Source organism: Macaca mulatta, chromosome 10 (assembly GCF_049350105.2).
Source record: "Macaca mulatta isolate MMU2019108-1 chromosome 10, T2T-MMU8v2.0, whole genome shotgun sequence".
Classification (NCBI taxonomy): Eukaryota; Metazoa; Chordata; class Mammalia; order Primates; family Cercopithecidae; genus Macaca; species Macaca mulatta.
The window spans coordinates 109,209,685-109,220,629 of record NC_133415.1 but is presented as its reverse complement, the minus strand read 5'-3'; the positions used below and the strand labels follow the sequence as shown (position 1 = coordinate 109,220,629).

The following is a 10,945-nucleotide window of genomic DNA, read 5'->3' as shown; positions in this document are numbered from 1 at the left end:
TGTTCATGACACCGCACCTTAGCACCTCTTCATACTTACACTTGCTTGACCGGCTGGGGGATGGAGTCCTGCCTTCTTGGGGCTGGCTGGTATGTCGTATAGCTGCTGCTTCTCTGGCTCCTGGGGAAAGACCACAAAGGCAGACCACTTGACTGTTTCTTTCCTAATGGCTACACATCACGAACGCTGCCTATTCCAGTGTTTTTTCCCAAAGGAAGACACAAATTCCTGAAGACTTTTTGGTGCTTTTGGTCATGATGCTCTAATGGTGGAAATCTAGGTGACGGGTCCCCAACCTTCCTCGTCTGAGGCAGTGCAGGGGACATTACAGTCCTAAGTTCTCCTCATAACAGGGTATACATTCAACATTGGACTTTGTGCTTTAAAAAGAGGCTTCTCGGCTGGGCGCGGTGGCTCACGCCTGTAATCCCAACACTTGCAGAGGCTGAGGCGGGCAGATCACCTGAGGTCAGGAGTTCGAGACCAGCCTGGCCAACATGGTGAAACCCTGTCTCTACTAAAATATAAAAGTAAAAAAAAAAAAAAAAAGATGTTATTAGCTCGGTCAAAAATGAGCCCGGCCAACATGGAGAAATGCTGTCTCTGTTGAAAATACAAAATTAGCCTGGCGTGGTGGCGCGTGCCTGTAATCCCAGCTGCTCGGGAGGCTGAGGTAGGAGAATCGCTTGAACCTGGGAGGTGGAGGTTGCAGTAGGCCGAGATTGAACCATTGCACTCCAGCCTGGGCAACAGGAGCGAAAGTCCGTCTCCAAAAATAAAGAGACTTCTCAACCAAAGGTTGTGGTGGGGCTGGGTGGGGGCAACAGTGCTAATTTAGGCAGTTGCCTAAATTAAAAATGGTAATTTATCTTAAGTTCGTCTTAAAATTAAGCCAGAGGATAAATGAGATTGAGACCCAGTATGTCTTCTTTCTTTTTCTCAGTAGAAATTTTCCTGTGTTTATCACTCATATGTATTCTGCAAATATCTAATGAGTGCCCACTAATGACCAGACACTAAGCTGGATGACACTGTGCACATCACGAGAGCAATAAAAACAGGGTGTGAGAGACTCATTTGATAAATGTGCATCTTAGCAATGACCTAAGTGCCAGGCATGGTGCTTCCTAAAAATCTGATTGTCACTCCCCTGCTCAAACTCCTTCAGTGGCTTGAGATATGTATATGATATAACATATTATATATATAACATGTACAGTAATTACAAAACATATATATTAGGATACAAAAAACAGGTTACAAATTCCAAAGCAAGGCAAGAGAGCACCAAAACAGGTTTTGCAAATAAAGAGAGAAATAGTTGGACATTGGAAGGTTTCTTTAGAGGGAGTTGGGCTGTGAGTCTCCTGAGGGCTGTCCTCAGCTGGGAAATGGGGTGCGGTGTCGCGGGGGTTGCCTTTCACTCCCCAAAAGCAAACCATCAAGTGCTCCCATGGGATCATTCAATGACTCGAGTTGTCTCCCCTGAGCTTGGGGTCACAGTGGACGGGGGCTGGCTCTGGCTTGGGAAAGGTGAAGAGAGAGGGTGGCAGCCATGCCCCGGATGGCCAGTTCTCAGGGTCAGAGTGGCACCGTGCTGTGGTTGGCCTGTTCTCAGGGTCAGGACCAGGGGGAGGAGAGCAAAGCAGTTACCTTGGGCACAACATTAAGAGGTCACCAAAAAAACTCAGTCATCAAGGTAAATACTATTTAAAATGCAATATTTAAAAAAATCATAATGCAAAAAAATCATGAACAAAATGTCACACTTCTACATAAAGACAGGGTCTAGTGGGGCTGGGATTAGGGCAAGGTGAGTGAAGTGAGTCATACAAGTGTGTCTTCACTGATCACTTTTGTTTTTTTTTTGAGACGGAGTCTCACTCCGTGGCCCAGGCTGGAGTGCAGTGGCGCGATCTCAGCTCACTGCAAACTCCGCCTCCCGTGTTCATGCCATTCTCCTGCCTTCAGCCTCCCATGTAGCTGGGATTACAGGTGCCCGCCACCATGCCCAGCTAATTTTTGTATTTTTAGTAGAGAAGGGTTTCACCATGTTGGCCAGGCTGGTCTCAAACTCTTGACCTCAGATGATCCGCTCGCCTCAGCCTCCCAAAGCGCTGGGATTACAGGCGTGGGCCACCACACCCAGCCCATTGATAACTTTTGCACCCAAAGCAAGCGCCTGTGTTCCTGGAGTGTATCATGGCAAAGGGAGCTTGTGTGTTTGTCATGGACCAGGCATGGCTCACACAAGAGCTGGAACAAGAGCCAGGGAGGAATGGCTCGGGGAATCTCAGGAGGATGTGGCTGGATGTGGAGGATGTGACCTGCTTGCCCCAGAGCTAAGGGAGGAGCCAGCAGCCAGAGGAGGCGCATTTGTCCACTTGGAGGGACTTGCAGGTAAGAGATGCTCAGCAAGGAGGTGAGGGGTAGGAGGTGGGGGGCAGAGGACATGGCACTTACACGAATGCCCCAGAAGAGAAAGAATCCGCTTGCCACACTGGCCACTGCTATTAGCACCCCTGCCAACAGAACCAGGTGAGCAGGGCCTTTCTCCCTGCCTGCCTCTTGCAGCCCTGCAGGAGTCTGAGACCATCCAGTGAGTGAGAAAGGGTAGAAAACTGAGATGGTGAAACAGCAGATAACTTAGGCAGGCCCAAGCCGGGCAGCAGGAGCTTTGGCTTTAAATGAACTAGAAAGCTTGATTATTGCCTAGACAATTAAATTCCTCAACTGACCTGGCAAGGCTAAAGTGACCTTTTTTCAAATTTTTTATTTTTATTTTTTTCAGACAGAGTCTTGCTCTGTCATCCAGGTTGGAGTGCAGTGGTATGATCTCGGCTCATTGCAACCTCCACCTCCTGGGTTCAAATGATTCTCCCGCCTCAGCCTCCCTAGTAGCTGGGACTACAGGCATGAACTACCATGCCCAGCTAATTTTTGTATTTTTAGGAGAAACGGGGTTTCACCATGTTGGCGAGGTAGTCTCGAACTCCTAGCCTCAAGTGATCCTCCTGCCTTGGCCTCCCAAAGTGCTGGGATTGTAGATGTGAGCTGCTGCGCCTGGCCTCAAGTGACTTATTACCCGTGAGTGTCCAGGAAGTCACAGAGCCTGATTGGAATTCTATTTAGACGGGAACTGTTGTCCTAAATCCTGGCTTCATAGTACAATTACCTGAGAGCTTTTAAAAATCCTCATGTTGGCCGGGCGCGGTGGCTCAAGCCTGTAATCCCAGCACTTTGGGAGGCCGAGACGGGCGGATCACGAGGTCAGGAGTTCGAGACCATCCTGGCTAACACGGTGAAACCCCGTCTCTACTAAAAAATACAAAAAACTAGCCGGGCGAGGTGGTGGGCGCCTGTAGTCCCGGCTACTCGGGAGGCTGAGGCAGGAGAATGGCGGAAAAACCCGGGAGGCGGAGCTTGCAGTGAGCTGAGATCCGGCCACTGCACTCCACCCTGGGCGACATAGCGAGACTCCGTCTCAAAAAAAAAAAAAAAAAAAAAAATCCTCATGTTTGGGCCCCACCTAGACCTGATTCCACAGTCTCTGGGGTTGGGGCACAGGCACCAGGACAGCTAAAGCTCTCAGATGCTTTTGCATACAACAGAGGTTGGGAGCTACTGATCTCAATAGCAGATGGGTGGGGAGAACGCCACTGCAGAGCATTTGGGTGGGCTAAGAAAGGAGCAAAGCTATTTTTTGATCACATGAAGCATGTCTTACAAATTTGATGTTCCCCTTATATAAAAACAAGTTAAAAAAAAAAAAACAACTAAAATTTCTTCCCCCAGAGATAATCAATGTTAAGATAATCAATGATAATCCATGTTAAGACTGTGGTGCATATCCTTCAAAACATCATTTAAAAAAATGTGTGTGTGTATATGTACACACACATACATTAAATATCTATTATAAATAATGGCTGGGCACAGTGGCTTATGCCCATAATCCCAGCACTTTGGGAGGCTGAGATGGGAGGATTGCTTGAGGCCAGGAGTTTGAGACCAGCCTGGTCAACATAGCAAGACCCCATCTCAAAAAGAAAGAGAAAAAACATATATTATAAATGAAAAGTAAAAATTTCAAAATATTCAGAACTCAGGTAGTCACAATGTTTACTAGAGCAGGACTGGGCTCCATGGGTAAAAAGGAGGTTATGAAGTTGGCCTCTGAGTGGTGATGTGTATTCTGGAGGCTGAGCCCCTGGCCTCCATGGTAATGCTGAAATGCAATGTGAGTGTGAGGTCAAGAACCCCAGACTCTGGGCGCAGAGGTCTGGGTGATGCGGGGCCCCAGAACAAGGCTCACCTTCAGGACCACGGGGCCCCGGTGCTGGGTAGGCACATCGTACACCTGGGAAGGCAGAGTCGGCAGTGAGGCCCGGGCAGGTCTGGGAAGCGTGATGATGGCCTTGGAGAGAAAGGAGGAGAGCAGAGGAAAAGGAAATGTCACTCTGATGATCACAATCAGGTTCAAAGTCATCTCCCCAAAAGCAGAGACAGCTGGGTGGACACTGCTGAGGTAGTCACCTGGCACCCCCGATGGCAGGCTCTTCACTCTCAAGACAGCAGGGTACCAGTGGGAGGCTCCCTGGTGGAGGCAGCCTTCCTCGCAGGTGGCCCATGATCTCCTGCATCTGCCTCACCTGGGAAGTTCACCGGAAGCAGGTTAACATGCATATTCTTGGGCCCATGCGGGTTGGACGGAGTCTCTGGGTGTTGAGTGGGGGCCAGGAACCTGCAGTGTTAACAAGCTTGCCAGGTGATTCTGATGTTCTCTAGCAACCAGGAGGCTGTGACTCTGATACTGGGCTATTCATCTGCATTCATCAAGCTAGGCTGAGGCTGGAGACGTGCATGCAATAGGCAGAGGGGACCTTAAGAATGTAAGGTGGAGGGACCAACAAGGTCTGGGAGGAAACTGCGGCCTGAGAGCTGTCTAAGGACTCGTCACCTGGGCTGAGCAAGGGAAGCAGGAGGTGACCAGATGAGCTGCAGCTGGCAGCTTTTGCTGGCAGCAGTGGGAGGCAGAAGAGAACCTGGCAATGTGAAAGTGATGGAGAGGAGTGAGGGAGGGCAGGAGGGAGGGATGGAATGGAAAAGGTTAACAGGGAGCAGGTCAGTTAAGGAGTTTGAATTTTATCCTACAAAGGATGGGATTGACCATCCAATTTATACATGTATACCTTTTTTTTTTTTTTAGGTGGAGTTTCGCTCCTGTTGCCCAGGCTGGAGTGCAATGGCGTGATCTCAGCTCACTGCAACCTCCAACTCCCGGGTTCAAGCGATCCTCCTGCCTCAGCCTCCCAAGTAGCTGGGACTACAGGCACGCACCACCATGCCAGGCTAATTTTGTGTTTTTAGTAGAGACAAGGTTTCACCGTATTGGTCAGGCTGGTCTTGAACTCCCGACCTTAGGTGATCCGCCTGCCTTGGCCTCCCAAAGTGCTAGGATTACAGGCATGAGCCACTGCATTCAGCCCCGATTTATATTTTATTGAGAGCACTTGGCCAGTCATTGCTCAAGCCATTTTGGGAAACATGGTCTCAGCCATGAAGCCTGGGTCTGTGAATGGGAACTTCAGATTCAAGTTAGTCCTCCAGAGCTCGATGATGTCAGCTCAATGGTGGGTACCACACTGGGTGCCACAGAGCAGCTTCCGAACCCAGCCAGGGATCCGAGTCCCCTAGGGAATTTTAAAATAATACAGCTGCCAAGGCTCCCACCCAGACTTCCTGAACTAGAACGTCTCTACAAGCGGCCTAGGAATGAACGATCTTTTCTAGAGTAGAGGATGCTGTTTACCACGGGCTTAAAGTCTAAGAGGGAAATGAGGTCTGAGCACACCAAGGACACAGGCTGGGAAGCGAGACAGGGCCTGGAAGAGAGGACAGGGTGAAGCTCCGGAGTCCAGGACAGGGAGAATGTACTTCCCACCGGGGTCCCAAGGAGCTGTTGCTGAGTAGGGGGCTTTCTAAGTTGGCTCAGGGGGTGGTTAGGGTTTCAATGTGCGGAGCTGAGGGAGGGGAATGCAGGCGGAGGAGCAGTTTCTGAGGACTGGGTGTCCCGAGGATGCAGCACTGGGAATGTACGTGCTAGATTTATCTGTTTGTTTTTGGTGAGTGGATGCGTACGGCTTGGATGGTAAACATTAGCACACAGTGTAAAACCCCACCCTGCCATTCACCTGGCTAGACTCGCGGACACAGATAAAGAAGCTGCAATGCAAACAGGATGAACATTTCTTCCAAGGACACGCTGCAGCTGTCACATGTCAAAACAGCCCCCTTCGTTGAGTGACGACTGCTTTCTTACTCCCTGAGAAACTTGGTTCCCTAAAATCCTAGGCTCTGGAAGCACAGCTCTCCAAAGTGCTATCAGTAAGAATGAAACATCCCACTCTCGCCTGGGGGATCCGAGTCATTGACAGAGAAGCAGCCTTGATTCCCAGGCCCTCATGTAGCACCTCAGACAAGGGGTTTCCGGGCCCAGCACTTCCCATCTATCTCCGCTTGCTTTGTGGTTCCCAAGGGGAGAGTGGCCCTCATCCAGCCTGCACACTGCCCTATTTTGCCCAGAGCCTATCAAGACACGGCTTCGCTTAGATTTCACCTAAACCCCGCCTTTCCCCATCCCATCGTGATGCTGTTTTCCTGTTTGTGAGCTGCCTCGTGGTTCCTCTGCTCTGTGATCTTCTTTACGCTCAGTAAACCTGACTTTGTTCCTGGTGGTCTCGGGCTGATTGGTCTAGGTGGACAAGCCCATCAGTGGTTTCCCATTGCATTTTGAATGAAATCCAAGCTTTTTTTTTTTTTTTTCCCCCGGAGACGTAGTCTCACTCTGTCATCTAAGCTAGAGTGCAGTGGTGCCATTTTGGCTCACTACCACGTCCGCCTCTCGGGTTCAAGTGATTCTCCTGCCTCAGACTCCCGAGTAGCTGGGATTACAGGTGTCCGCCACCACGCCTGGCTACTTTTTTGTATTTTTAGTAGAGACAGGATTTCACCATGTTGGCCAGGCTGGTTTTGAACTCCTGACCTCAAGTGATCCACCTGCCTCGGCCTCCCAAAGTGGAAGGATTACAGGCGTGAGCCACCGCACCAGGTCAGAAATCCAAGCTTCTTACCCGGTCTGACAGGCTATGCCCCCGCCAAACCCAGGGAGCTTGTGTCCCGGACCACGGGCTGTCACCTCCCTCCCAGTTCTCAGTTATTTGAACACACCAAGCTTTCTCCACCCACAGACCCTTTCCAAATGCTGTCCCAAGGCCTATTCCTCCCCATGGCTTCAGGCCCATTTTATTTTGATGGCTGACTGTGGGGTCCCCTATGCCTATAAGGGCAAGTCCACAGAGCAAAGGGGCTTTCCTGTGCATGACATTTCAGATGGAAGGAAGCCAGCTCAAAAATGCCCGGTGCTTCTTGGAAAACGTAGGCCCAGTCCCAGTATGGTGATCAATTAAGGAACACGTTTGAGAAACACGGTTTCGAAAGGTTTAGGGAGACAGAAGGAAACTCTAGTTCAGGAACTAGTGGATCCAAGAGCAGTTTCACCAGGAAATCTGGCCCTTTTCTCTTGAAATACAAGAGTTCCTTCTAAACTTAAACTGAAATCAAATATGTTCTTGATGTAGTGTTTTTTTTTTTTTTTAATTAGGCCAGCACATTATATTAAGGAAGTTGGGATAAAAAATAAAACAAAGCTCAAAATAGTGGTTACCGTAGTGGGGAAGTGACAGAGAGAAGGCACTGGAGGCTTCTGGGGTGCTAGTTTTGTTGTTTCATGGTCTGGATATAAGTTACTGATCTGTCACTGAGCATCTCTAGGTGAAATTTCAATAAAGTGTTCATCAGAAAGAATAGTGTCAGTCACAGAGTCAGGTGAAAGAAGATCAAGGAATAAGGGCTCTGTTTTGGGGGGTGATGGAAGTTGTCCTTCATCAGCTGTGTGACTGCACGAGCAGTTTCACCTCCCTGGGAATTAATGTCCTCATTTGTAAAATGAAGAGTTGTTCTAATCTAAAGATATGCAGAGATCTCACCCAGCTATAGAGATGTCTCATTCTGACACATAGACGCCTCTCTTAGGACAACTTGGGAAAAATGACATGTTTCCACCTTCTCGGATGTTAATTTGGGGCCACTCTTAGTCTACAGACTGTCAACACAGATATAAAAAGGAGTCCGTGAAATGCCTCGCAAAAGGCTGTGTTCTAAGCCTGTGAAGTTACCTTGGGAAAACAGTTCAAAACCAGTGGCTCAGAGTTGCCCGGTCTACCACCAGTCACTTCCATTCGGAATGTATTTTCTGGGCAGTTTAGCCTCAGGGTTAATGGTTAGATGACCTGAGCAGGGAGGAGATGCCTGCTTTTTCTGTGGATCAGAAAATCCTTAACTGATTGTTAACTGGTCTTCAAGTTCTTCTAGCTCCTTCCTTCTCAGAGCAGAAGAAGAAGAGAAGTATTTAGAAAAACCAAAAGGTACAACTGAAGGTGATTTTAGAAAAGATGGGGTCCAACCTTCTCCCAATACAGAGGAGGAAGGAGAAACACAGAGGGTGTTGGGAGGTCCCCAATCACCCAGTGCAACATTGGCTGCCCCAGAAGCCAAGTGAGATGGCATTCCTGACTTGTAAGCCACAGACCACATCTCTTGCTGAGAGACTCCAAGCACAGAGAAGGCAAGAAATTAAAAATTATTATTTTTTGAGACAGAGTTTTCCTCTTGTCACCCAAGCTGGAGTGCAGTGGTCTGATCTCAGCTCACTGCAACCTTCACTTCCCGGGTTCAAGTGATTCTCCTGCCTCAGCCTCCTGAGTGGTTGGGACTACAGGTGTGCACCACCACATATGGCTAATTTTTGTATTTTTAGTAGAGATGGGGTTTCACTATGTTGGCCAGGTTGGTCTCAAACTCCTGACCTCAGGTGATCCACCTGCCTCGGCCTCCCAAAGTGCTGGGATTACAGGTGTGAGCCACTGTATCCAGCCAAGAAATTAAAACAAATTTTAAGTAAATAGGCTGGGTGCAGTGGCTCACTCCTGTAATCCCAGCACTTTGGGAGGGCGAGGTGGGCAGATCACCTGAGGTCAGGAGTTCGAGACCAGCCTGGCCAACATGGCAAAACTCTGTCACTACTAAAAATACAAAAAAAAAAAAAAAAAAAAGAAAAGAAAAATTAGCCAGGCGTGGTGGTGGGAGCCTGTGTTCCCAGCTACTTGGGAGGCTAAGGCAGGAGAATCTCTTGAACCCAGGAGGTAAAGGTTGCAGTAAGCCTAGATCACGCCACTGCACTCCAACCTGGGTGACAGAGTGAGACTCTGTCTCAAAAAAAAAAAAAAAAAAAAAAAAAAAAATTTTTTTTTTTTAAGTAAATAAATAGGAAGTGAGGGAAGGAAGGGAGCAAACTTGTAGGTAGGGCAGACATGGAGGGAACTTAAGGAAGGAAAACAAGGTAGGAAATTCCCCTGGGGGGTTTTACTGTGGCCGCTTGAGAACCCTGCTCAGTGGTTAAAGGGACCCCCCCCAATTTCCTTGTGGTTTCTGTTGTTTGCTGCAGCCTCCACAAGCAAGGGCTCAAATGGTTGATGCACTTAAGGACAAATCTCATTGCTAATGCCCTGATCATTTTTCAAAGTTAAGTTTCAATAGTAAACTCATCTTTCCTTTCACACGGATGTCAATCTAGCAGTTGATAGCGGACTCCACATTTTTGAAACCTTATGTTGTGTTTGGTCAATTTCGTTCATGCAACAGATATTTACTAAGTACCTTGTAGGAGCCTGGCACTGTATTGAGTGGCATGAGCAGGGAGGAGGTGCCAGCCTTTTCTCTGGATCCGAAAACCCTCAACTGGTTGTTAACGGGTCTTTGAGTGTCCTCTGGTCAACCGTCAGAGGACAGCGCATCTGTTTTCCTTTCTGGGAGAGGAAGGAATTGCTATTGATTTTTTTGGTTTTTCCTTTCATGGCTTTGGAAGAAATTCAAATTAACTTCAGCTAATGTCACTTGTTGTTCTTAAAAGAAACCTCAGCAAAGCCCTGCTCTGAGTCAGCTGCTCAGACAGCAGCTGAGCATGCCAGGCCTAGATTGGGGCCAGTTGTTCCAGAAAAGAGCGTTAGTGTCCACCTGGTCGACTGATTCAGAAGGCTCCACCAGCTTCCTCCTGGTGTTTGTAACAAGCGCCTGTGCTGGCAGCTGTTCTATGTAACAACTGTCTGGTTCTATGTCTTGTAGCCCAGGGAGTTAGAAAATGTAAAGTATTCAAAATCTTCTAAGGAATCAACACCTTCCTGTTTGAAGACAACCTTGGAAGCTGGTGTGGAGAAGGCCTGAATGGTGAGTAGCACATTCCTAGGGCCCCCACAGCACATGCATCAGGGAGAGTGGCCTTTCCCTGCACACAGACCTTGCCAAGACCCTGTGCCAGAGCTGTGGCCGGGTGGGAAGTGTCATAGGAGCTGACAGCAAAGCATCTGATGGCAGGAAATGCCTGCAGTGACTGAGGCCTGTGCACATCTGCTCTGCATCTCAACACCTCATGAAGGCCAGGGCTTTGGGGGGAAATAGCGCATTCTTTTTCTCCTTCCTTACTTTAATTCTTTTCCTTATTAAAAAAAGTTCTCATTCTGCATTTGTTTTATTATTTTTTAAGACAGGGTTCCGGTCAGTCACCCAGGCTGGCGTGCTGGGGCACCATAATAATAGCTCTCTGCAGCTTCAATCTCCTGGGCTCAAAAGGTCCTCCTGCCTCAGCCTCCTGAATAGCTGGGACTATAGGTGCCTGCTGCCATGCCTGCTGCCATGCCTGCCTAATTATTTTTTATTAGTAGTAGTAAAGATGAGGTCTCACTATGTTGCCCAGGCTAGTCTCAAACTCCTGGGCTCAAGCGATCCTCCTGCCTTGGCCTCCTAAACTGCTGGGATTACAGGAATGAGC

The 10,945-nt window shown here is 48.6% G+C and overlaps 1 protein-coding gene across 4 annotated transcripts in view; it reads right to left on the bottom strand.

The window, feature by feature from the left end:
- Positions 1-10,945, bottom strand: part of CASS4 (Cas scaffold protein family member 4) — a 48,803-nt gene that overhangs the window by 10,328 nt on the left and 27,530 nt on the right. For all 4 annotated transcript variants that reach the window (XM_015148735.3, XM_077952009.1, XM_077952008.1 and 1 more), the window contains exons 3-4: positions 4,316-4,417; positions 40-120 (exon numbers count right to left, since the gene is read on the bottom strand). In XM_015148735.3, coding sequence (XP_015004221.3) covers positions 40-120; positions 4,316-4,417 — 183 coding nt within the window. The remainder of the gene's footprint in view (positions 1-39; positions 121-4,315; positions 4,418-10,945) is intronic.